General features: G+C 55.6%; 2 protein-coding genes across 2 annotated transcripts; one reads left to right on the forward strand and one right to left on the reverse strand.

Moving 5' to 3' along the window:
• Nucleotides 1-2: 2 nt before the first annotated feature.
• Nucleotides 3-4,145, reverse strand: PTGDR2 (prostaglandin D2 receptor 2). The gene is made up of 2 exons (XM_005598206.3): nt 4,015-4,145; nt 3-1,776 (listed from the first exon to the last, which is right to left on the reverse strand). The coding sequence occupies exon 2, from the start codon at nt 1,766-1,768 to the stop codon at nt 551-553; it is 1,218 nt and encodes a 405-aa protein (XP_005598263.1). The 5' UTR covers nt 1,769-1,776; nt 4,015-4,145; the 3' UTR covers nt 3-550.
• An 8,886-nt stretch (nt 4,146-13,031) lies between these two features.
• On the forward strand, nt 13,032-21,387 carry ZP1 (zona pellucida glycoprotein 1). The gene is made up of 13 exons (XM_070229172.1): nt 13,032-13,058; nt 13,770-14,145; nt 15,205-15,326; nt 15,613-15,919; nt 16,082-16,225; nt 16,734-16,921; nt 16,995-17,092; nt 18,840-18,967; nt 19,052-19,241; nt 19,337-19,481; nt 20,627-20,708; nt 20,836-20,955; nt 21,214-21,387. Exons 1-13 carry the CDS (start codon nt 13,032-13,034, stop codon nt 21,354-21,356), a joined length of 2,070 nt encoding a protein of 689 aa, XP_070085273.1. The 3' UTR covers nt 21,357-21,387.
• The last annotated feature ends 5,537 nt before the right edge of the window (nt 21,388-26,924 follow it).

Consider the following 26,924-nt stretch of genomic DNA (forward strand, 5'->3'; position numbering starts at 1 on the left):
AATAGTGTGTCCCAAACCTTTCCTCTCTCACTTTATTCCAAAAATACATCACTGGTTTAATGTAAAAATACTCCCTCCCCCCCCCCCCCCATCATCTGGTAAAATTGAGCTCCAGGGAGATGCGTCCTGTGTACCTCGGGGCGCCCACTACACCAGTTTGAGAATCTTAAGATTTTAACGCTGTGTCACTCCAAGTGTGACACAGGGCCAGCAGCACTGACCTCGCCTCCTGGGATCTTGTTAGAAACGCAGAGTCTCAGCGCCCCCAGTCCCAGCCTGCTGAATCAGGCCGCACTTTAACAGGATTCCTAGGATTCCAGGACTCACGCACAAAGGTTTGACAAGCACTGCTCTGACTCCCTGATTCTGAAAAGGATTCGCGGAATCGCGCGGGGCTGCTTTAAAATGCAGAATCCCGGGTCCTGACCTTGGAGGGTGGAGCCGGGATATCTACATTTTAATGATGCCTCCCTTGGGATGCTGCGTTGGCGCTCCATGGCTGCCAGACGTTGGCCTATCCTGAGAGAATGGCGATTTGGGGCCCGCGCTTCTAGCCGGAGGTGGTGCTCAGCGCCCGGTTCAGGGGGGCCGTCTGGTCCTCGGATCGGGCCCGGCCCCTCTGCGGAGACGCGGCGCGGCCTCCCCGCAGCCAGCCCAGCAGGGTCCCGGGCCGCCGGAGCGGGGACAGACGGCGGCCGCCGAGCGGCAAGGAGGAGGCGGAGTTGGCGGTGGAGGAGGCGCGGCGGCGGCGGCTGCTGCCCAGGCCGCCCAGCTCGCTGTCATCCACCAGCACGCTCTCCAGCACGCTGCGCAGCGAGCGCCGCAGCTTGTGCAGCACGTCGGGGCAGGTGAGCACGTAGAGCAGCGGGTTGACCACGCTGTTGATGAAGGCCAGGCTGGTGACAAAGGGCAGCCCGCGCCACACGAGCGGCCGCAGCGCCGGGTCGCCGTGCGCCCGCGCCTCCAGCAGGCTGAAGACGTGGTAGGGCCCCCAGCAGAGCGCGAAGGCCGCCACCACGGCCATCACCAGGCGCACGAAGCGGCCGGGCCGCCGGCAGCCGCGGTGGCGCAGCTGCAAGCTCACGGTCGCGTGGCTCGAGGCGATGATGGCCAGGGGCACCAGGAAGGCCAGCAGGAACTTGCTGACAGCCAGGGCCGCCTGGCGCGAGTTGCACGTGGCGTTGCGGTCAGGCCCGGGGTTCAGGAGCAGCACGTTGTAGTAGCACATGACGCGGCCGTCCAGCCGCGGGATGGTGTCCCGGAACACGAAGTAGGGCACCGTGTTGAGCACGGCCAGGGCCCAGAGCACCAGGCACACCTTGTGGGCCGCGGCCACCGTGCGGTGGTTCTGCGCCCACACGGGCCGCACCACCTGCAGGCAGCGGTCCAGGCTGATGGCGCTGAGCAGGAAGCCGCTAGCGAACATGTTGAGGAAGAATACGGAGGAGTGCAGCTTGCAGAAGGTGGTGCCCAGCTCCCACGTGTGGCCCACGGCCAGGAAGTAGGTGAAGAAAGGCAGGGAGGCGCTGGCCAGCAGGTCGGACAGCGCCAGGTGCAGCACCCAGGTGGTGACCACCGTCTGGCGCATGCGACAGCCCACCATGAAGAGGATGAGTCCGTTCTCCACGAGGCCCAGCAGCGAGGCTAGCGCGTGCAGCACCACCGACGCGTGGTCGATGTAGCGGATGCTGGTGTTGCTGTGGCTTTGGAGGCGACTCATCTGCTCCAGGATGGGGCACAGGGGCTTCACCGAGACGTTGGCCAACATCGTGCACTCTGTGGTGGAGAGAAGGAGGCCCTGAGGTGGGCAGCGCAGCGGCAACAGAGACCCTCTCCAGGAGATGCGAATCTGATCCACGAATGTTACAGATGAGGCCCCAGGGGATCAGGAAGTTGAGCAAAGGCAATGGGGTGGGAGGATGACATCCCAGCTCCACCTGCTCGCTGTGCAACCGTGGACAAGCCGTTCAACCATCCCTAGCCTGTCTCCTCTATAACATGGATGCCAGTCATAATGACCTCGCTCCTAGGGCTATTAGGAGAGTTCAGTGAGTTCATATATATAAGAGCCTGGTGCACAGTGAGCATGGCATCAATGTCATTGTGATTATTATTAATCCATGTGATCCTAAGATCACATGGAGACATAGGAACAAGGTCAGGCCATGCAAGGCTCTTTTCCCTGATCTCCAGAGCACTGGGGCATGAGCGAGGCCCCTCATAAAGGACAGGAGGGTTCAGCTGGCCTAGGGGATGAGTATAGAAGGAAGAGTCTGTGCCTTTAAGGAATGCCATGCTCCCCCACCTCAGCACCCACAGACCGTGCCTTTCTGCAGATTCTCTAGATGGCCCTTGGCTCCCACAGTGGTGGCTAGTCGAGTGTGTTGACAGCAAACAGTGGAGCCAGCCACTCCCCCCATACTTGGAGAGGAAATAAGATAAGAGCAGGGAGAGAGCTGGGTAGGAGAACTGCCAGATTGCAGCTCTGAAGGCCCAGGGGGGCCAAAAGACCTCCCTCCCCTCTGCCCAGGGACAGCCACCGCCCACTCTGCCTGCCCCAGGAAACCCAGCCCCTGCATTCATTTATTCACTCACTGACGCACTCACTCAACAGATATTTACTGAGCCACTGTTCAGGCAAGTGCTGGAGCAGCCAGCCTCTGGCAGATGTGCAGACACCCCAGATGTGCCCACCCACAGCCTCGTCAAGAACCGGAGACCGTCTGACACGAAGAGAGGGCTGAGGGCGGTGGGGTGGGAGGCTGTCTGCAGGAGGTAGGGGATGGGTATCAGGGGTTAGGACTGGCCCCCCTCCCCCCTGCAACACGCCAGCTACTGTGGAAGGTCCCCTCCATAGGTGCGGTCTTGCTCGCAGCTTTGGGAGAAAGTGCTAGTTCTTCTCTCCATCCCGTCTTACAGGTGAGGAGACGGACGCGAGTGTTTAAATTGCTTGCCCAAGCCACCCCGACAACAGACACATGCAGAGGAGCAACAGTCTAGCACTCAGCCTGTTCTCTTTCGTCTCGCTCTGCTCGAAGCAAGAGATGATGGAGGAAGCAGAGCAGGAAAGGGTCAGGGGGGAGGTGGTCTTTGGTACTCATCTTCCAGTGTGGCCTCTAGTGTGGGGATGAGAAAATCCACACCCTTCTCCAGGGACCACGGTCCTTTGCAGGGTGAGGTCCCAAGATATAAACTAGAATCTCCCTGGCAGACGAGCCCTTTGGAGCCGGGGATCTGCAGATCGGTGGGTGGGGAGGGTTAGAACCATGGTCCCCAAGAATGCTCATCCTCCCTCAGCTTTAGACTTTGCAGAGCAATTACCCTCACAACGAGCCTATGAGACCCCATTTTTCAGAAGAGGAAACTGAGGTTCAAAGAAGCAGCGCTCCTTGCCCAACCTCCCTCAGCTGCAGTGGTGGAGCTGGGACCCCGCTCCCGGCAGACGAGTACCACCCCCTCTCAGCACTGCAACATTCCCTTCAGCCCACCGGCTGCTCATCCAAGTCCCATGGGGATACTCAGAGAGCACAGTGCTGCTGCCCCCTGGGGGCCCATCCAGACTAGACCTTCTGGCTGCACGGAGTCAGCCCCCAGGTTCGCAGGATTGTCAGGGAGCCCAGCAGCTAAGATCCCGTTTGGGCAGGGGGCTAGGGGCAGAGAACACAAGCTTTTGGAGTCAGAGACCTGGGTTCGAATCCCAGCTCCTTGACTTCCGGGCTGGGCGGACTTGGGTCGGTTGCCCTAGGACTCCTCGTGCGATCTTCCCACCCAGACTGTGTGTGAGTCTGGAAAGAGAAGCCCGAATGATTTACCGCTGTGCCTGGCATCTCGTGAATACCCAAGAAAATGTGGTCCGTCCCTCCTCTGAGCAGCGAGTCCACTTCAGTCTTTGGCGAACGCAACCCTCTGTCATCCTAGCTTGAACAGCCCTCTCCCCTGGTAGAACTGTGCCTTCTCTCGTGGGTCCAGAGAGGGCACCAAGGCTGCCCAGCCCCTGGACCCCCGCCTCCTTACCTGGGCACAGAGGAAGCACAGGATTCCAGCCCTGGAGGCAATCGGCTCCTGGCAGCAGCTAGACAGGAGGCACCGGGCGGGCTGGCAGAGGCAGGGGAGTGAGGCTGAGGGAGGAAATAGTGTGTGTGTCTGTGGGAGGAGGGTGGAGGCGGGAACAGTGGGCTGTGACTTGTTGCACTGGTGTTCCAGTAACATCAATCTCCATCAATGGGGACGGGACGTAACTGCTGGCAGCCCCAGCTTCCCGCTCCCTTGACGAAGGAGACTTTGCAGAAGCCTGAGGTCAGTACAGATGCACTTGAGGAAATAGGAGCATGCATAGTGTAGCTTTTGAGAGGGACCAATGTGTAGGAGAAATGCACAAGGAAGAGGATGTCTTGTCCGTCTTTCCCCTGTCCTGGCTCTCTTGACCCCATAATCCACGGCAGAGAAACCCCTCCAGCTGCTGTGATGTACCTGGACCAGACTGGGTGCCTGTCCGTAAGGGGTCCCGCGGGCTCCATGGCCAGGAAGGCAGGTTGCGCAGTGGGAAGAGCTCAGGGGCCTGGCTGCCCATGTGGCCCCTGCAGCTGCTGCCCCTTGCTGGGCCCCGGTTTGGCCATCTATGAACAGAGCAACAGGGTCTGCCTCTCAGGGCAACAACATACCCTCATTCACAAAGCACCCAGCACACAGTAGGTGCTTATAAAAATCAGTGTCTTTCCCCTCTGCGGGGAAAAATGGGTTTCAGCCATAGGGGTAGGGCACCACAGCTTTTATTTAAAATGCGCTCTGAGCCCTAGGATGAGAGGATTGAACTATGTAAGTCTGCATTTCATTGTTCCCGAAGTCTTTACTCCCCTTTGCTGACCAAGCTTCTTGTCATCAGGGACCATCCTGCAACCTCAGTGTCCCAGCACCTAGGAGATAATGAAACATGGAAAGAACTCGGTACCCAGGGCTGGCCAGGTGATGTAGTGGTTAAGTTCACATGCTCTGCTTTGGTGACCTGGGGTTTGCAGGTTTGGATCCCAGGCATGGACATAGCACTGCTCATTGAGCCACACTGTGGCAGCGTCCCACATAAAATAGAAGAAGATTGGCATTGACGTTAGCTCAGCGACAACCTTCCTCAAGCAAAAAGAGGAAGATTGACAACAGATGTTAGCTCAGAGCCCATCTTCCTCAGCAACAAAAAAAAAGAAGAAGAAGAACTGGGTATCCCATATGAGGGCCAGGGCAGCCTCCACGAGGTTGACTCTACAAGAATCTCCCATTTAGGCACGGGCTTAAGGCAGGGGCTGGCACTTGATAAACTTGCAGAGAGACTGCGATCCTTACTGGGAAATGAATAAAATGTCATGACCGTAGCGGGCGGGGAGTGATATTTCTCACTGTAGCCCAAGATAGCATTTCAGTAAGAGCCTTGATTATGCAAACCGTCAGCACCGGGAATGTCTGCTCTCTTCCAGGTCAGGGGGCTTGGTCTTCCGAGACCGGTGCCTGCCCCCCTGCCTAGAAAATAGGTGGGTGTTTCCACTCCACTTTGGGGAAAGTTCATTCATGCCCTGCTACACCCCCACCCGACCTGCTGACGCGTGGACATCCTTTAAGGCCATGCAGGCTGTGTACCCTGGGCGGGTAACGTCACAGGGATCCTGGGGCCAGACTGCCAGTGTTTGGCTCTGGCATTGCCGCTTCGTAGCTGTGTAACCCTGGGCAGGTAACGTCACAGCAGTGAAATATGAATTTTTCAAAGGTCCCCCTTCGCCATAGTCCTTGCCCCAAAGTTCAGGGCTTGGTGCCTAAACTTCCCTTTGAGCTAAGAAAGAATCCCCCCACTTGCCTATAGACCCGTCTTAGCACTAAGGCACCAGGGCATCAGGCTTGGGGTGGGGCACAGCCCTCCCTCTGGGTCTCAGCCCTCCCTTGCCCCCTCTACTTGGTACCCTTGTGCAGTGAACATCCTGCGCAACCTCTCGGGGCAGCCCTGCTAGGTGCTTCTCACCTGAAACCCTCAGTCCTCTGACCCTTCCCCAACTCTTGCTTCCTGTCACGTAATCACTGGGGTGGCCTGTCTGTCTCCCAACTCTCCCTAAGGACAACTTATGAAAAGTTACTAAAACAAACAGAGTACTCCAGATGAGTAGAGCCCAAAGGCATTTCTGAAGAAGGAGGCAGTGCTTGTTCCGGTCACCCGCCCCCCTCTGCCCAACGCTGCACTCCCACAGTGTAAATGGCCTCCGGCACGTATTCCAAGAGCCCCCCAGGGTCCATGTGGAGGAGGCCAGGGGCGGGAAGGAGCTAGATGGACAGGATGTGCCTCCGCCCCTGGGTTTCAGGAACCAAGAGCCAGCACCAGGCTCTCTGAGAGGAAGAGTGTCCTGAGCCGATGGTCGGTTGCAGTGGGGGCCCAGGCAGGGGCTGGCTGGCTGGAAGCAGAGGACAGGAGCCTGCCTTGACCAGGAGACATGGACCCAGGCTGAGTCTGAGAAGGACAAAATCCAATCAGAGAGCCTTGTGGGGGCCGCTGCAGTGGCAGGCAGGTTCCACGGGCAGGAGGACACCCGGATGGTCAGATGGGCCCCCAGGGAGCTCAGAGTCTGGAGGAGAGTGACTGGGGCCTTGGCGAGGACCAAAAATGGTCGAGACCAGCAATTCTCAACTTGAGGCTGCGTCAGACCCACCTGGAGGGCTTGTGAAACCCCGATTGCTGGGCCCCGCGCCCAGGGCCCCTGCAGCAGGTCTAGGGGGCCAGCCTGGCCGTTTGCATCTCCATCAAGTTCTGCAGAGGATGCTGAGGCTGCCCATTCACTGGGACGGAGAACTCGGGTCCTCGGGTCTGGGGTGCTCAGAGCAGGGAGGTCCTGGGAGAGAGCAGGGGCCTCAGCTGAGGGGCCTCAGCCAGGGCTCCCCCTCCCTGCTCTGAGGGTCAGAGGAGATAATAAGCCAGGTGCTCAGCTCAGAGCCTGGTACAGAGCGAGGACACAAGAGCCAGTTGCCATGATGATTATTACTTCCTGTTGTTGTTTTCTGCCGTGATGCTGATGTCGGGACCTCGGTGGGGCTGGGCCTTGCCAGACAGAAGGTGGGGGAGCAGAGGAAAGAGAGACATGCTTTGTTCCAGCTGCCAATGCAGCCGGGCTGCCGGGAGGGGTTCTAGGTTAAGGGGAGAGAGAGGGGCCTAGGGAAGTGGGGGTCCCGACCTGAATGGCGGGTAGGGATGGGTCCCCACAGAGGCGCTTCAGCCTGGCTTCTCAGAAGGACCTAGAGAAGGACACAGCCACCCCCAGGGCACAGGCCTTAGTCCCCAAGCACAACTTTCTCCATGGCTTAGAACTTGATGTCACAGCCAGAAAGAGCCTAAGTCGGGTCCATCTCTGAATCAACTGCACCTCCCTCAGTGGAGGAGACAAATCTGAGCCTGACAGCCCCCTGCTGGGTCTCTGCTGCACGTAGGAGCTGTCCAGACTGCCAGCGTGGCATTCGAGGCTTCTTGGATTCACCAGGCCCCTGCACCCTTTCCACTTGTCCCCAGCCACCGCATCCCCCACCACTATACACCTCAGTACCTTTGCACATGCTGTTGCTGCTGTATGGAATGCCTTTTTCCCTCCCCTCCTCATCCTGCAGGACCCCTTTCTGAGGTCATCAGTGTCTCTGGGCTCCTAGGAGGATGCTCATGCCATCAAGTGTGTTTAACAGACAGCCCAGGGGACGGACCAACGTAGCCCCCAGCCGTGGTTTTCTCCCAGATTTCTCCCTCTGGCCCTGCTTTAGGAGGCGGGTTATCATGCTCCTTTCTGGCCTCTTTAAAGAAGTCAATCAAACAGGAAGTGAGATGCATGGCAGGAAGCTGGTGGGACCTGCCCTGGCATCCCCCAGCCTCCTTACTCGGGAGGCCCTGGAGTTGCCCACACGCAGCAGAGGAACAGCATGACAGGACCTTGTGGTGGCCTGCGTAGAGCTCCCTAATGCCACCACCACCCACAGGAGGAGGCCTAACTCCTCACATGGCCGGTAAGCCCCTCAGGGATCTGGCCCTGCCCACGTCTCCACCTTCATTTCTGCTACTCCCTAATCACATCCTATCATCAGTCAGCTTCTAAGCTTTTATCACCACCTTCCCCCACCCTGTACACATGCTGGTTTCTGTGCCCTTGCTCATGCTGTTTGCTTCCTGCTCTAGAATACTGTTTCTTCTCTTGACTTCTTGGTGAACTCCTATTCATCCTTCAAAACCCTGGCCAGATGTTGCCTCTTCTGGGAAGGCTTTGCTAATCCTCTCAGACAGACCCTCCTTCCCACATCCCTGCCCCACTTTATATACAGCCAGCTTTCCCGTCCCTGGTCACTTTTTCTCACAGTTGTTCCCCACGCTCATGAGGAGCAACTTGAGGACAGAAACTGTTCCTACATCATCTCCTCAGCACCAAAGCCAAGTGGAGGGCCTGCTATGGGAGAGGGATCCCCAAAACTGTTTACTAAACAGAAGAAATCTCCAGGATTAGAGACTGGATCTGCCAAGGCCCCCGGCTTCCTCAGGATGACCCATTCTGGAGCCATGGTTACCCACGGCCTGGTGCCCTTCTCTCTGGCTCTGTTCTCACCTGCAGAGGGCGCAATCTTGGAGACTCATAACCTCGTACTATTCCTAACTGATAACTTTCTCAGGCCCACACATACACCAGTCAAACCGCACAAAAACAAGAAGAGCCTCTTAGTGTCTTAGGGCGGCCATCACAGAGTGCACAGACCTGCTGGCTGACAACAGAAATGCACTCTCTCATCGTCTGGGGACCAGGAGTCTGACACCTAGGTCTTCGCAGGGCAGCGTGCCCTCTGAAGGCCCCAGGGGAGGGACCCCCCCGCCCCCCACTTTCCCAGCATCTGGTGACTCCAGGCGATCCTTGGCCTGGGGCTGTATCTCTGCCTCCTCTTCACGTGGCCTCTCCTGCCCCTGCCTGTGTCTCTCTCGTAAGGACACTTGTCTTTGAATTTAGGATCCATCCAGATAATCGAGGATGATCTCGTTTTGAGCTCCTCAACTCTATGACGTCTGCAAAGCCCCTTTTCCAAATAAGGTCGCATCCACCGTTTCCACGGGTTAGAACCTGACATATCTTTTGTCACTCAACCCACGACAAATAGTAATTGCTAACATTTACGGGGTACTTACTACCTGCCAGGCACCAGGCTAAGCACTTTGCATGTCTTAGCTAATTTAATCCTCACAACTCCCCCTTGTCTCTCCAGCCTGGAAAGGCCCCCACCCTCCCTCTGTCTCTGGCTTCTATTGGCAGAAGAGACAGAGCAGATAACTAATACTTCATGAGCACTGAACTCTCCTGGCTCCCGGGTGAGGTTAATCTCATTCTTAATCCCATTTTACAGATTAAGAAATTCAAGTCCAGTTTTTTAAAAAGTAAAAACCAAGTTTTGGGGCCTGGCCCCGTGGCTGAGTGGTTAAGGTGCCATGTGCTCCGTTTTGGCGGCCCAGGTTCACAGGTTCGGATCCCAGGCGCGGACCTGCTCCACTCGTGAGCCATGCTATGGTGGCGTCCCACATACAAAGTGAAGGAAGATGGGCACAGATGTTAGTTAGCTCAGGGCTAATCTTCCTCAAGCAGAAAAAGAGGAAGATTGCCAATGGATGTTAGCTCAGGGCGAATCTTCCTCACCACAAAAATAAAATAAAAATCAAGTTTAAAAAGGTAAGAAAGAGATGAACAAATGGAAGTTTAGAAAGAGACTGAGGGGGAAGCCAAGATTTCAAGTTGCTCCAATCTGACCCTCTGTCTTTCATCACTAAAAGTAAGGGTGGTTTTCATCCCTCTCATGTTCAAACGAATGCCATGTGCAGACTCTGTTCTCAGTGCTTTAGGTGAAATGTTTAATCCCCATAGCAACCTGACAAGTTGGGCACTATTATTAGCCCCATTAGCCCCAGATGAGGAAAGCCAGTCACCAAGCAGCTAAGTGACTTTTGCAAGATCTCTAGTGGGGATGAAGGAGCTGAGATCTTTCCCAGGCTGACCAGCTCTGGTACCTATGAGTCTTTGCAAGAATGTGGAATCGGAGCCAAGGGCTCAGGGCTCACCCGCTCTAGGACAGTCTGGCACCACTTTTCTCAAAGGCATCCTTCTGCTGTTGGCCATGAGGAAGCTCCCCACTCTTTCCCTGCCTTTCCAGAACCTCGGGAGACACGCTCTCCTTATGGGTAAAGTCCACGATCCATTAACACCTTTCTCTGTGTTTTCTAAATCCATCCCCACCATCATCATTCTCATCCCCATTTTACAGATGGCGGAAGGTCCCTTGATCCCGAGCAGTGGACGCAGGATTGAATCCAGGTCTCTCCATATCTCTGGCTGGGCTCTCTCTGCCGCCTAAACCCTGCATCAGGAAAAGCTCCCTGTTACAATAGAAATCAAATAAATGTAGAAGGAATGAAGGAGTTGGAAAACCACCACACCAATGGGCAAATACTTGCTGAGGGTAAATATTTGCCAAGGGGCAGGGTAGTTACATAGTCCCAAAGTATCTGCCGGTAAGATACTTACTATTTGCAAAGAGAACCATAGTAACTTCCCAGTGGAGAAACCTGGCGGAGCTCTCTTACCCAAGGGATCAAGTTATACCAGCAATCAGAGGACAAGCCCCTGGGATGAGCCTCCTGATAGAATGCACGAGAAGGACACAACATCACTTCTGGGGTATTCTTGCCCACTATGGGCTGAATTGTGACCCCACTCCATTCATAAATTGAAGCTCTAACCCCCATCACCTCAGAATGTGACTGTATTCAGAGACGGGGCCTTTAAGAGAAGATTAAATTAAAATGAGGCCAGTAGGGTGGACCCTGACTCCATCTGACCAGTGTCCTTCTAAGAAGAGGAAATTTGGACCTGCAAAGAGACACCAGGGATATAGGTGCACAGAGGGGAGAGTGTGTGACTCTGCCAGCCAAGGAGAGTGGCCTCAGGAGACGCATACCCAGCGACACCCTGACCTTGGACTTCCAACCTCCAGAACTATGAGCAAATAGATTCCCGTTGTTTAAGGCACCCAGTCTGTAGCATTTTATTATGGCGGCCCCAGCGAAGGAACACAGTGCCAAAAATGCGTAACTTGGCTCTAGTCGGGAGGAAATGCCAGACAAACCCAAATAAGGGCCATTCTGCAAACTGGCCAGTAGTCCTCAAAAATGTTAAGGGTGTGAAAGACAAAAGACAGACAGAGGGACTGTCCCGGATAGGAGGAGGCTGAAGAAAGATGGATTGGATCCCGGACTAGGAAAAAGTACTTGGATTAGATCCTGGACTAGTAAAAAACACTTTCTCCATTGCTATAAAAGTCATCCTTAGGGGCCGGCCCCGTGGCATAGTGGTTAAGTTCCTGTACTCCGTTTTGGTGGCCCAGGGGTCACGGGTTCAGATCCTGGGCGCGAACATACATACTGCTCATCAAGCCATGCTGAGGCCGCATCCCACGCAGAGGAACTAGAAGGACTTACAGCTAGGATATAGAACTATGTACTGGGGCTTTGGGGAGGAAAAAAATTCATCCTTACGACAATTGGTGAATTGAATAAGGTATGTAGACAATCGTGTGATACTAATGTTAATTTCCTGACTTTGATCATTTTACGGTGGCTACTTGTTTTTTGGTGAATACACACTGTCATGTTCAGGGGTAGAGGGGGAACCACTCATGTCTGCATCCAGCTCTCAGATGGTATGGAAGAAACTGCATGCAGTGTACACACAGAGAGTGGAAGAAAGAGCTAAAACAAGTGAGAAAAGATGTTAACGGTGTTAATAAACAAAATTCAACGGAGTAAATGTTTAAGATCTCATTGGCTTTATTCAACAATTCATAAATAGCCAGCATCCAGTCTAGCAGACAGGAAGGAGCTCCGAGGAGCTGGAGAGAAGGAAAGACCGTTATAGGCAGAAGGAGCAGGAGCAAGAAGTTACACGAGGCAAAAAGCGAGTTGGTTGTCGCAAAGCTACTTTCCCTCAGTGGCTGGCAGGGGTCTGTCAGGCAGGTCACCCAACCAGTGCCAATCGGGCGAGTCCTGATGGGCTGGGTTAAGATTCCATCGCTGGGAGAGCTGAAACCGTAGCTAAGTCGAGTCTCCATTTGGTGATGTGGGGCTTAGCAAGCAACTCCATTTTGGGCCTGTTGTCCTGTTTTTAACAACATATAATATTTGAGGAACCTGGGTGGAGGATATATGGAAATTCTTTTCAATAAGTCAGAAATTATTTCAAAGTATAAAGTTCAGGGGCTGGCCTGGGGCATAGTGGTTAAGTTTGCACACTTCGCTCTGGCGGCCCAGAGTTCACGGGTTCCGATCCCAGGTGTGGACCTACTCACCACTCATGAAGCCATGCTGTGGTGGCGTCCCACATACAAAATTATGGAAGACTAGCACAGACGTTAGCTTGGGGACAATCTTCCTCAAGCCAAAAGAGGAAGATTGGCAACAGATGTTAGCTCAGGGCCAATCTTCCTCACCAAAAAAAAAAAAAAAAAGTTTAAAACCTCCATTGTCCCTCAGGAAAAATTCACCTCCCCAGCCCCTTCCGCCCTCCAGTTGCAGCTCCTCCCCATCCTGCCCAGCTCTTCCCTCTCCAGCAACCCTGGCCAGCTTGAGTCCGCTGTTTCCAGCCCTCTCTATGCCCTTACCCCCACCCTCGACTCCCTCTGCCTCAACACAATATCCCCCCACACCACCCCTGCACCCATGGGCTCCTCAGGTGCCCTTTCCTCCGGAAACACTTCCATGACCTCTCCCCACCCCCCACCACTGGTGGGATCTGTGCCTCACCCTGCCCCCTCCAGGACCACCCCACAAGCTTCACCGGGCTCAGCTCTAGTCACAGCGCAAGTTAATCCTCTCCAAGCGGGAAACCCTTACCCTATATAATTTCTCGCACCCACTGTTTGTCTCTTTCAGCCTTCTGTCCCCGCTTGCGAGGTAACATTATCACCCCCCATTCACAGATGGGACACTAAGGGTCAGAAGAGTGATGGGGCTGGGGCACAGCGAGAAAGTGGTAAGGGCGGGTTTGGAACCAGACTCCTCATTACTGAGCCGCGTGCCCTCCTTGCTGCTGCCGGTTAGAATAACTGGGGATCCCCAGCCCTTGCTGAGCTGGAGGCTGGCCGGCCAGCGTTGATACGCTGTTACTAACGAAAGTCCACTTCCCTAGCTTTACCTAACGTCCTTCTTCTGTTCCAGGATCCCATCCAGGAGGCCACGCTGCACGTACTTGTGCATCTTGTTATTTGTTATTAGTAATAGCCAAAGTCCTGTTAATTGCCTTAATCCCCAGGAGAGATCTCTGCAGCCTGCTGGTCTCTTTCCTCCCCCGTGGCCCTCATCCTGCTGCAGGCTCTTGGGGCCGGGGCAGTGTCCCTGCAGGCCCCCAAAGCCCCGCCTGAGTAGTGGGGTGGAACCCGGCCTGCTGCCCACCGCCACTGTCCCTGCAGCTCAGCGCAGACGGGAGGCCTGGAGAGCCTGCCTGGGCAGGGAGCGGGTGCAAAGGGGCTTGGGAGACAGGGCTGTGGGCCTGAGACCTCCAGGCCCCCCTCCTGGCCACGATCCAGCCCCACAACCCACCTGTGGTCTCCCCCGTCCTAGGAAGCTTGCTCCGCCCCAGGCAGCATCACTCAGCTGAGCCGGCATCCACCGCCAGCTGTGAGGCAGGAAGCCAGGGTGCAGGAGGCAGCTTTCCCAGCAGCCTCACAGGGCCCCTGGCTGGGAGGGTGCCTTCCCCGGCCTTCAGGGCAGGAATTTCACCAGAGTCCCTGGGGGCCAGACAGGTGCTCCCCCAGGTGGGCCCCCTTCGCCCTTTGACATTCCCACTTGCCACCTCCCGCATATAAGGCCTGAGCCCTCACCTAGCGGTGGGAGGTGGGGGCTATTGTGGGGTCTGTGGGTGTATCTTGTGGCAGGAACCTCTGCCATGGTTTGGGGTCTCTCCGTGGCCCTGCTGCTGGTGGCCACTCTGGGGCTGGGGCAGCAGCCACGCCTCGAGCCTGGCCTCCTAGGCCTGCGGCACACCTACGACTGTGGGATGAAGGGCCTGCAGCTGCTGGTGTTCCCCCCACCAGGCTGGACTGTCCGCTTCAAGGTGGTGGGTGAGTGCTGGCTGGATCCTGGGCCCCACCTCCCAGGGCTGCAGAGGGGTGCTGGGAGCCCACCCCTGCAGCAGGAGCGAGAAGAGCAAGGGCCCCGTCCTGCCTGCGGGTGGCTGCCCCCATCCCCTCACATTAGGGAGGGGGAGGGGACAAGGCCAACCTCAATTTCCCTGGCCACCCAGGGCAGCTTCTCCCACGTCATGAACAGAGACACTTGTCCATCTTGCTGAGGGGCAGGTCCTGTATTCTTAGGGCCCAGGCTCTGCATTGGTAACCACGCCCAGCTGGTGCCCAGACTGCTGGTTCACAAACCACGCTGGATGGCAGGGCCCTAGTGGACAAAAGGGAGGAGGGTTTGACGTGGGGATTTAAATCTGATACTTCTAAGCTGTGTGATCTTGAACAGCTGACCTGACCTCTCTGAACCCCCATTTCCTTACGTAAGATGAGAAAGATGAGAAATATGACCCCCAACCTAGCCATGTGGACTGAACAGGAGTGTAGAGGGTGTGCCTGCACCCAGAGGGGGCCCTGGCTGTTCTGGGCTGACCTCGCAGGTGTCCCCAGGTGACTGCCACAGCCAGTTAACCCGGCAAACAGGCTCAGCGCTTTCTACAAAATTCCGGGTTCGAATCCTTGTCTGTCCCTCCTTGTGCGCGCCTGAGGAAGCTCACCTCTGAGCCTCAGCTGCCTCATCCACAGGGTGTGATAACTCACCTTGAACTGAAGTGAAAGAGCTCAGCGACCGAGACCCTCCTCGTCATTTCTCCACCAGACTTTTGTTCCTGTTTGCTGCTGTGTGCTGTCAGCAGGGAACCATAGCTAGAAAGATCCTAAAAGCAGCTAAAGCCGTTTCCTCACTGATGTGAAAACTAAGACCAGAGAGGGGAAGGGACTTGCCCAAGATCACACAGCAAGCTAGTAGCAAAGCTAAGGCTGGAACCAGAGTCCTCTGCTCCTGAGGGGGAGTCTTCTCAGCAGACCCCAGCAGCCTCTGCCTTCACCATTCCGTACCCCTGACCTCTCTCCTCCATCCCTCTCTCCCCTCCCCCAACCCAGATGAATTTGGGAACACATTTGAGGTGAACAATTGCTCCATCTGCTACCACTGGGTCACGGCCAAGCCCAAGGGGCCCGTGGTCTTCTCTGCTGATTACAAAGGCTGCCACGTGCTGGAGAAGGTAGGGACCACTCACAGCTCTGGGGGTGAGCCCCGCAGCTGCGAGCCAGCTCAGTCTACCAGTGTCGGGCTGTGGGGGGCCCCTCGTGGACCAGGATGCACCGGAGCTCAAGGCCACTCAGTGAGGTGGTAGGTGAGGGGGGCTACCTCCTGGGCACTTCCTGGGACCCACCCGCAAATCCAGCTACCTCCCTGCTGAACACCCCTCTGGCTCTCCCTGCCCCCTCTTCTGCCTGGATGCTGGGCCGCCCCACCCAGCTGCTCTCCCATCACCCTCTCACCTGTAGGACGGGCGATCCCAGCTGAGGGTGCTCATTGAAGCTGTGCTGCCCGAGGGGCGTGTTGATGTAGCTCGAGATGTCACTCTGATCTGTCCCAAACCTGACCACACCTGGCCTCTGGACTCCTACCTGGTGCCACCCTCTGCACCCTCTACCCCTCATACTCGTCCCCTCCGCCCCACCCCAGAGCACAGCTTCGTCCATCCAACCCCTGCTTTGCCATCCCTCGGACCTGGCCCCACCCACCCCACCCTGGCTCAACCCCAGTGGGGCACCTTGGGACCCTGGGAAGTTGACAAGCCGGCTTCCATAGGTACGTGGGGCTTCTCTGTATCTGCACACTCTGTGTCTGGGGTAACGGGTGGCCTCCAGCCCTCGCCTGGGCTCTGAGAGGACACCTCCCTCCATTTCCTTGGAAGTCGCCTGTCCACCTGACTCCTTCTCACATCCTCACCTGTCTTGTCACCAACCCTAGGTACCCATCTGGCCCAGGAGCAGTGCCAGGTAGCCTCTGGGCGCATACCCTGCAGAGTGAGTGGCAGTTCAAGGGAAGCCTGTCAGCAGGCTGGCTGCTGCTATGACAATACCAGAGAGGTTCCCTGTTACTATGGCAACACAGGTACATGGTGCCACACCGTGTGTGGTCCCGGTCCTCTGAATCCCGGAGCCATAGGAAGGCTTCCTCCCCCACCCACCCCCATCGCTCAAACTCTGCTTCCCACTCTCTTCTGTGGAGAGCCTGGTCCCAGCATGCACTGCAAAAGCAACCTGCAGATGGGGCGGCCACATGTCCCAGCTTGCCTGATAAGGATCGACCCAGCGAACTATTAAGAGATCCACCTTTGCGTGTACCCCACCCCCACCTTTAGATCTAGAACATCCCAGTTTGCATGATGAATTGAATGGGATCCTAGAGTAGAGTTCAACCGTGTGCTCCATGCATGGGAATCTGGGCCGGCAGAGGGTTTGCCCCAGCTAATGCTGGCACAGGTGCAGAGTAAGAGAATCGGGTCTCTGGACTCCCAGACCCATGTTTAAATACTAATCGTCCCCCAGCCCACCCCGCCCCCTTGTCTGTGCTGGATGGCCACTAAACCCTAAGGCCCTGACCAGCCTCTTTGTCCCAGCGACTGTCCAGTGCTTCAGAAACGGCCACTTCATCCTGGTGGTGTCCCAGGAGACAGCCTCGGCACACAGCTTCACGCTGGCCAACGTCCGCCTGGCCTACGCCCCCACCGGCTGCTCCCCGACCCAGGAGACGGGGTCCTTCGCACTATTCCAATTCCCCCTCACCCACTGTGGCACCACAGTCCAGGTAGGAGCAGCGGCCGGGGCCGGGGCCCAGGACCACCCCTGGGAGGGCCTCACCCAGCTGTCTCCTCCCACAGGTGGTTGGCAACCGGCTCATCTATGAGAACCAGCTGGTGTCTGACATGGATGTCCGAAGGGGGCCGCAGGGTTCCATCACGAGGGAGGGCACCTTCCGGTGAGGGGAGGCCTTCCTCAGACAGGCAGGGCTGTGGGCTCGGGTGTGAAAGGAGAACAGGTGAGCTCAGGGCAGGCTTTGGAGCCATCTGGGTGTCTGGCCAAACTTGAGTGGCAGCTGTGTGACCTTGGAAGTGCTCCTTACCTCTTCCCAGCCTGCTCTACTTGGCGGGGGGCATGCCCCTTGGTCAGGGCTGATGTGAGTATTGACTGGGGGTTCTGCCCCACCTTGGCAGGGAGAAGCCATAGCATGCCCGAGAGGGCCAGAGTCCTCACTAGCAGGTGCCTCTATTTCTCCAAGAACTAAGTTCAGCAATGAAGCCTCAAGAACTAAGCTAAAAGCGGCCCCTTCCAGGCCCTGGGGGGAGGCTGAGGTTTTCACTGTGGTAGCCTCCTGATCTCGGAGCTTATGAAGCCGCAGATGAGGCAGAAGATACCTGGGGCTGAAGCTCTGAGGGAGGAGCCGAGGGAGAACCCCTCATTGAAAGGGGCCCCGGGACCTGCTGAGTCAGGTGGCACAATCACCTCCAGTGCCCAGGATGCCAGTGGGGGTGCCCCGGAGGGAATCTGTGCTTGTCACCCCTGCCTTTGAACTCCAGGGCCAGGTACCTAACCTCAGCCCCTTTGCCGCATCCGATGGAACTAATATAGTAATCGTGGGTTGTAGAAATTCTGTGCTTAGATGCCCAGGTGCGTTTCTCCCCACCCGACCTGCCATGAGAGCTGGGGAGGGCGCTGGCATCAGGCTTCAAATGTCTTTTTCTTTAAAATGCTGTACCTGCTGGCCAGGGGGGTGGGAGACAAATCTGTCATGCTTTAGAGCCTTGGGTTTAAGGGCTATGAGAACTAGCCAGGACTCAGCACAGCCCCAGGGGTTCCAGGGAAGGAAGGTGGGAGAGGACACAGCTGCGGCCCATCCGGAAGGAGCAGGAGGGCTGCTCCGACCACAGGCCTTCGGACGAGGTCAGAGCACTTACACCTGTTGGCACCTGGGTTGCGCCAGGCCCCAGTCTCTGTCTACAGGACGTCTTCCCCAAGGGCACCGAGCCCGGGCTCGAACCCAGGGCTCTGTCTCGAGTGGGGGTAAAGCTAGATCACTTAGGAGCCGAGGTGAAGGTGGCTGGAGCAGGGTGGGGTCAGCCACTCTTGCCAAACACCTCCGGGGCCCAGGCATGACACTGAGGCTAGCGAGGGATGACAGACCCAGTGTCCCACGGCTACGGCTACAAGGACAGTGACGACACTGGGGCACTACCTTGTGACCTTACTCGGTCCTTACCACAGCCCTTGAAGGGACGGGGGCATCCATCACCATTTTTTGCAAAACTGAGGCTCAGGTTAAACCACTTGCTTGTGGTCCCATGGCCAGGAAATGCTAAGAAGATTCAAACCCGGGTCTGCCCTCCAGGCTCTGCGGTCAGGCTCCAAGGGATGGCCTCAAATGCCAGAACGGGGTGGGCGTGTCAGCCCCATGTGGTCCCCTGACATCTCCATCCTGCTGTACCCCTGCACTAGAAGTGGGCCTGGCACGGCAGGCTCGAGCTGTCCCAGGAAGACGAGGTGGGCGGAGGATAGGGGCAGGGGTGCGTGTCACCCTAGTGATTGCTCAGGCGGCGTCCATCTGCCCTGCTGGACTGCACCACGTCTGTTGCATCCGCATAGCTGGTACCCGGTTTATTAAGGAAACAGGATGTGCTGATTCTGTCTCCTCTCCCATCCTCTCCCATCCTCTCCCACTTGGACTTCAGGCTTCACATGCACTGTATCTTCAATGCCAGCGACTTCCTGCCCCTCCAGGCGTCCATCTTCCCTCCCCCATCACCAGCTGCTGTGACCCAGTCCGGCCCCCTGCGGCTCGAGCTGCGGATCGCCAAGGGTACGCTGTCCCTATGCTTCCTCTTCCTGCCCCTGCTTCCCAGGTGCACAGCCCACCCAGGCTCACGAGCCCCTCTCCCTGTAGATGTGACGTATGGCTCCTACTACGGGGAGGGGGACTACCCCATCGTGAGGCTGCTCCGTGAGCCCGTCCCCGTGGAGGTCCGGCTCCTCCAGAGGACAGACCCCAGTCTGGTCCTGGTGCTGCACCAGTGCTGGGCCACCCCCAGCGCCAACCCGGTCCAGCAGCCTCAGTGGCCCATCCTGTGGGACGGGTGAGTGGCGGTGGGTGCTCCAGCTGCCCCAAGGGCTCCCTCCACCCGCCTCCTCTCCCCGCAGTGGGCGGCCTCCTTGACTTCACTCCTTCCAGGTGTCCTTTCGATGGTGACAGTTACAGGACCCGACTGGTAGCCTTGGATGGGGCAGAGCTGCCCTTCCCGTCTCACTACCAACGCTTCACCGTTGCCACCTTCGTCCTCCTGGACTCTGGCTCTCAGAGGGCCCTCAGGGGACCGGTAAGAAGTGCCACGTGCCTCAGGTCTGCTCCCCATCTGTTAAGAGGATAGGCTGGTCACCAAATCTTCCAGAACCCTGTAAGCTCATGCAAAGATCCTCAGACGGGGTTTGGTTTTACCAAGTGCCCTGGAGGGCGGGGAGCCCAGGTCCTGGCCTCAGGTCAGCCCAGAGGTGACCTGGAAACAATTCAAGAGGGAGGAAGGAAATGCCGGGTGTGGACACCATCAACCCTAAATCTGAGCATTGGTCACAGTGTTCTCCAGTGGCTTCGCTTCCAACTCTAGAAATGATGTACTCAATGTAATTCTGCTTTGAATTTTTATAACCCAGCAACTTCTCCAGAAAGTAAATGTAGATAAACTTAGGGTACATTTAGGTTTTCCACATAATATACAAATGGCTGCATAGGCAACATACTACTGTATAATTTTTATTCTACTGAATAATATCTTTCACATTAATATATACAAGTGTCTGTATATTTTAAATAGCTGCATATTAGGACATCAGACGAGATAGATCTCACTGGTTAGCACCTGCCAGGGTGGCTTAATTCTCACCTCAGCTGTGAGCCTCTTCCTGAGCCGAGAGACCCTAACCTGCCAGATGAAGGGGCGTCTGCTGGTGGCCCAGGTCAGGTCAGGCCAACTCCTCCTGCTTCTGCTCCTTGTGGGAGCTGCCCCCGGCCTTGTGTTCCCGGAAGCAGTGGTCACTTGTCCACCCCTCTGCCCCTAGTCACAGATCACTAGGGTCCAGGAAGAGAGGGCAGCATGCAGAGGTCAGTCGGGCAACAAAATAAGCAGCAAGCCCTCCCGGGGGGCACTGCCAGCAGAGGCAGCCCTGCTGGAGCAGGCCGAGGGCTGGGACTCGACCAAGGGCAGCGGTTCCTGCCCCCAAGGTTCTCTCCTGCAGACGTGGGCCATCGGGAAGGAGGAAGGCATGGCTCCAAACTGGGAAGCAACACACATAGCTCTCTGCCTCATCAGCAGGGGCCGCATCTCGGTCTTGGTGAACATGTCCGGATGTCAGCCTGACTGGCCGGCAGCTGCATGGACTTGGCCTGGGGCCTGGATCCCCCGTCCCTGCCTCAGGGGCTTCTGCCCATGGCACGGAGCCAGCCCTGAGCTGATTCTCTTCCCGCCAGGTTTACTTCTTCTGCAGCGCCTCGGCCTGCGCCCCCTCGGGCCTGGAGACCTGCGCCACTGCATGCAGCTCGAGGACCGCAAGTGAGTCTGGGGCGGGGACTGGGTGGGGGGTGGCGTTCCTTCTTTCATATGTCTGCAGGCCTGTTCCTGGCTTCTGGGCCACGAGGGGCTGGAGGCCAGCCCAAGACGCCCCTCCTCCCCTGGGCAGGACAGCGACGATCCCAGAGTCACCGCAGCGATACTGCCGAGCCCCAGAACATCGTGAGCTCTCCAGGGCCAGTGCACTTTGAGGGTACTCACGGGCAGGAGCCGACGCTGAGGCCCACAGGTACCCGAGCCTGTGGACGGGCCCTCAGGCCTTGGCCCCACCGCGTGCTGACAAAACAGGGAAGCTCTGGCCGTAGTGAGGGCAGGAGATGGTGTAAGCGCCTTCAGGGGGGAACTAAGCAAAGATAGACGACGTCCACCTTATCTGCAGAAAGGTAGCTTCAGTTCTGCCCGTGTGATTACAAAGGTCTGGCGTGGAGGAGAGTTGGAGGGGGCCTCTCCCAGCCCTGCGGTCCTTCAGATCCCTTCTCTCCCGCAGGCTCTACCAGGAACTCCAAGCCGAGGCCTCTCCTCTGGATGGTCCTCTTGCTGGTGGCCATTGCCCTGGTCCTAGGGGTTGGCATCTTCGTAGGCCTGAGGCAGGCCCGGGCCCAGAAGCTCCAGGAAGGCAACAGAGGGTGAATGGGCTCAATAAACCATCGTTTCTAGCCTACCCAAAGCAGGTGTGGAGAAGCCATTTGTCATGACTAGAATAGTCTTTCCTGTCTTAGAAACTGGTTCCTTAGCGTCGGCTCGGCCCTTTCGGAACTGTGGCCTCTGTTCCGGACACTGGCAGAGTCCCACATCTCGCAGACTAACCTGGGAGACTGCCCCTCAGGAAAGAAAGGCGGCGCTCCAGGCCGAGCAAGCAGGCTGAGCGAAGGGCGAGGACAGTAAAACCACAGCTGAGTCAAGGAGCGGCATTAGCTGGGAATGGGGACGCTGGCAGGGCTAATGGCCTGGGGAGGCTGGTGACCTTCCCACAGACACAGGAGTTCTGGGCACGCTCACGGCAGGCAGCTCGGCAGCCATCATGGATAACGGGAACCCAGAGTTCCAGGGGCCAAAAGATTGGACCCCAACTTGAAGGAGCTCTTCACACGCCTGCTGGGAGGCCCCAGGCCCCTACTAAGGGATGCTGGGCCACGTTTCTGATCACCAGCCTCCTCTCCCCTCCTTCGGCTCCCCAGGACCAGGCCACGCGGGGAAGGGTTAGCACGGGTTGAAGAGCAATCTGTTGGCCCTGATGCTGCCTGCTGCCGTGGGCACAGCCACCAGACAGGTCAGTCCCAGCACCGGCTGGGCTGCTGACCTTTGTTTGCCCGTGCGTGACAGGGGCCTCTGTCTCTGACTTGGCAGCAGAGACCCTTCCAGACTTACACATAGATCTTCTAGGCTGGGAAGGAGTAGCCACTGAGGGGTGGGGGCAGGTAAGCTCCAGCCTCTGGTGGACAGAGAGAAACCCGGTGGGAAGTCAGAACTTGGCTTCAGATGCCTTTCTGGGCTTTGGCAGGGGGTGAGCTGAGAGATCTGGGGCAAAGTGAAGCCCAGTGGCCTTGACCCTAGGCGGGGGCTCCCAGCTCTGCTTTCTCCGTCTTTTCTGTCTCCAGGACGCTGGTCAGATACAGGGACTCCAGGGCCAGCCTGCTTGAGTTACGTCCCTGGTGTAACTCTTATAGCTGTGTGATATTGTTACTCAACTTTCCTGAGCCTCAGTTTCTGAATCTGTAAAATGGAAATACCTGTCCCCATAGGGGCGTTAGATAAAGTGAGTGAATAGATCAGAATCCTTAGACTACTACTTAATGGTTAGCCAGCATTTACTGGATGCTATTAACCACTAGAATTCCTCTTCCCCCTGCCGCTAACCTAACGCTTACCTAACCTTTTTTTGGTGTGAGGACAAGTTTACAGTCCAATAGGGGGAGGGGCCGAGGGAATTGCTGCCTGAATTCAGGCTCTTCCAGCTGGAGGCCGCCGGACAGAATGCTCAGCAGGCAGACCCAGACGCCTGCTATGGAAGTTCGTGAAGCAACTTCCCTAATCGGGGCCTGTCGTCCCTTCCCTGGCGAGGGATGGCCAGTCCTGTCCAGCTTCCTGGCTTGCACAGGGGCTCTGGTCAGGGTGATGTCAGCAAGGATTCTTAGCTTGGCTGTTGGTTGGAGGCGCCAGGCGGACTCACACTTAGGGGTCACGGTTCTGGTTCCATCCAGCATCATCTCTTCCTTCTTACTACTGCCTCATCCTACGAGCTCATGATAAGCACTTCAAACTACATGGGTAGGTGGTTACAGGAAAGGAATCAATGACGTGTTTAAACAAAGCATGAGTCTATGCATACCAAATTGGAATCACATCTTGTAATGGACTTATTTTTTAACACAAAGGTACACATCTTGTGTCATTTCCTATCATTTTTAATAGATGCGTTCTCCTCCATATTGTGGTTGAACTGTGACAAAGTTGATCTTTTGATGGAAACCAAGTCTGTTAAGAGTAACAAGTGTTGAGGGCCGGCCCCGTGGTTGAGTGGTTAAAGTTCCATGCACTCTGCTTTGGCGGCCCAGGTTCGTGGTTTGGATCCCGGACACGGACCTGCTCCACTCATCAGCCATGCCGTGGTGGCATCCCACATGCAAAGCAGAGGAAGATGGCACAGATGTTAGCTCAGGGCTAATCTTCCTCCAGCAAAAAAAGAGGAAGATTGGCAATGGATGTTAGCTGAGGGTGACTGTTCCTCACCAAAAAAAAAAAAGGAATAACAAGTGTGGAACACAGTTATATAATTCTTTGTATACCATTTTCTTGGAAGAAATTCTTAGGTGGAACTGCTGGGTCAAGAGCTATGCCCCTTCAGACTGTCCAGCTCTGGGAACGTATGGTAGCCTGTCCCCATGGCCTTGCCAGAATGATCACCATCATTCTGAATCTTTGCCTATCTGAGCATCCTAGGGCAATGAGCATTGCTCACTTAAAATGTACCCTTGATGAGAAGCCCTGCATCTTTCTAGACACTTGTGTCTTGTCAAGTGTCTCTTCGTTTTTGCCTCCCAAATTTGTTTCTCTTCCTGTCTGTGAAGAGCTTTCACAAATGAAGGGGTCAACATACTCATCAATTTCCCATTGAGCTGGCTATGAGTTTTTTTGTGACTTCTTCCATCTCGCTGTTCACCAAGATTATGAAACAATGAATATTTTTTTCCTTCATATGTTTATCTTCAAGTATGGCAAAGACCCTCCCCTAATCTATATAATCATGAAGGTATCCATTTACTTTTTGTGATACTCCTGTGACAAGGCAAGTGGTTCCCTCCTCTTATTAGGCGCACGCAGGTACAAGAGTTTTGATAGGTAACTTCGGCAATCGATATCTAAATGGTACACAGGTTTTGTCGATACTTCTATGTCAAAGGGTTCTGGTGACAGAAACAAAGGTCCACAATACATGCCCAGTGAAGGGCAGTGCAGCACTAGGCCCCTTGTTCCTTCCCCGGAGGGAAGCAATCTAAGTTTGACTTTCCTAGAAATCAAAATCTAAATTTTACCTGATGTAAAACTTCTTCCCTAAAACCACCTCCTGGTAGCAGCAGGCACGCAGGCCCTGAGAGGGGCTGAGTCAGACCTGATGAGGGCGATGATAAACCCCGCTCGCTGACCTGTGGCAGGAAGCAGAGGTGCCGGGGGGCCTGTCAGGTTTTCCCTCTTCCTGCCCCTTTGGGTAGGGGGCCGGCTCTGTGGCTGCGGCAGGATAAGCCTCATGGGACCCACTGCATCTCTGTCTACCCCCCGGCTCCCTCATACTTAGCCCCAGGTCTTGGTGCTGTGCCTTAAGTAAAGGCAGAAGATGCCTCACAGCCGGTCACTTCAGCTGAAGTAAAGCTTCTCTCTTTGGAGGTGGCTCCAGGCCCAGACGTTTCTGCAGCGGCAGTTCCTAGGAGCCTGCCACTTCTGTGCCAGCAGAAGGAAGACTAGGTACCCAGATCAACCTTCTGAAGTAAACAGCTAAGCTGCCAGATTACTTATATACACATTTTAAAAACGTGTTTAAGTCATTGCTAACATGGAAAAAGATTTTTAAAACCATGCACGTAGGCCAAGAATGGAATACAAGCGAAAGCTCTGGGAAGTCAAACCAGCTTCTATTCTGGGACGTTCCACGGAAGCCTGGAGATCTTGCTGTTCCGCTTTGATGAGTGCAGGGGACTGAGATCAACTCGGAGCTGCCAGAGCGGAGCAATCAACCTAGACGCAGGCCTCCCACGGAAGCTGGGACTCCAGGGGGCTTCATACTGGGGCAGAGGGAGGGAGAAATGAGCCCACTGCACAGAAGGCGGCCACAAGGGACGTCGTGGGGACACCAGGAGCTTCATCTTGGTGCTGGATGGACGCATGGAAAGAAATCTGTGGAGAATGGAAAGTACAATTCCGCCCAGGGCAGGCACGGGTGGGGGCGCTCAAAGTTTCAACTGGAAAAACTCTCAAGGGCTGAGTTCAATTTAAAGGGAGGCCAGGGTGAGAATTAACTTACAGCGATCCGATCCCTGGGCTTCAGGCAGAAGCAAACGCAAAGCCTGTCTGAAAAAAGGTGACCTCAGCTACAGTCTCAAAGAATTCTCATAGAACGAGTCACAGGCAAAATGAGCATTTCACAAATCAAAACCACGAGATGCCAGAGTGAAAAGACGAGGCACAAACTGGGAAGATAGCCGTGACACACTGACAAGGATTCCCACCCAAGATATCTACACAAACTGCTACAAATCAGTAAGAGACACCCAATTAGGAAACCAGGCAAAGGGCACAAAAGGCATTTTGTAAGAGAGAAACTGAAATGGTCTGTAAGTGGGAAAAGACGCCCCACCTCACTAGTAATCACGGGTGTGAAAATTAAACTTCGCAATACTACCAGATACTCACCAGATTGGCAAAAATTTAAAAAGTCAGAAATTACTAAGGGTTGGTGAGGGTATGGAGACGGGAGTGCTCATCACTGTTAACCAGGTTGTACACTAGTACAACCACCTTAAAAAGTAGTCATGACCTATGATATTATCCATATAATAAACGCTCTCCTAGGTTAATATCCCAGCAAAAACTCTTACATCTGAATGTTCACAGAAACATTGTTTTTAACAGCCAAAAAATTAGCAACAACTCTTATGTCCTTTATCAACCATAGGACGTATAAATGGACCTAGATGGAATCCTACAATGAATGAGGGATAAAGATCAACCTGTCCAAGGTTTGTTTTTTTTGAGGAAGATTGGCCGTGAGCTAACATCTGTTGCCAATCTTCCTTTTTTTCCCTCCCCAAAGCCCCAGTACACGGTTGTATATCCTAGTGGTAGGTCATTCGAGTCCCTCTATGTGGGATGCCACACAGCATGGCTTGATGAGTGGTGTGTAGGTCCGAGCCCAGAATCCGAACCGGCGAACCCCAGGCCACCAAAGCGGAGCACGGGAACTTAACCACTACGCCGCGAGGCGGGCCCCGTCCAAGGTTTATCCCTGGCAGGATGGCCTCCCAGAAAAGGAGTTGGCCTCTTCGAAGGCTCCAGGGAATGCAGCCATTGCCAAGCGCCTGAGGCGCTGACCATTACGAAGCCTGGAACCCAGTCAGAGGAGGGGCTGGTGCTTCTCCAGCCAGGAACGCGCCAAAAGGAATCCTGCTGCTGGTTAGCTGTGACAGCCCCATTTGGACCCTAGACCAATGACAGAATCAGAGGAAGAGCTGGCACAACCCCCCAAGCACACACGCTGAGCTGGTGGATGAGGGCTGGAACCACGGTCCTGCCACATCATATTGTGTCCCTTCCCCGCTAACAGAGGAGCTGGGCTTCCCTATTGTGCAGCTTAAAAGCCCCACAACCCGGCGGTGGGGACCTCTCCCCAAGCGACCCGCCCCAGGACAAATGGGCCACGCGGGACCACACAACGGGACTGCTCCTGTTTCCAGTGAACGCCCTTCCAGCAGCCTGGTGGGCGTTGTGCTGGGCCATTTGCCTGTCTGCACAAGGGTGTGTGAACCATGGCTACTTGTGTCGATACAGGTAAATCTCAAGAATGATGTTGAGCAAATGGAGTCAAAGCAAGACAAATGATTTCATTTACATAAAGTTCAAAAATAATTTTTAAAAAAAACCCAATATTGGGGCTGGCCCAGTGGCGTAGTGGTTAAGCTTGTGTGCTCCACTTCAGCGGCCCAGGGT

Source organism: Equus caballus, chromosome 12, assembly GCF_041296265.1.
Source record: "Equus caballus isolate H_3958 breed thoroughbred chromosome 12, TB-T2T, whole genome shotgun sequence".
Classification (NCBI taxonomy): Eukaryota; Metazoa; Chordata; class Mammalia; order Perissodactyla; family Equidae; genus Equus; species Equus caballus.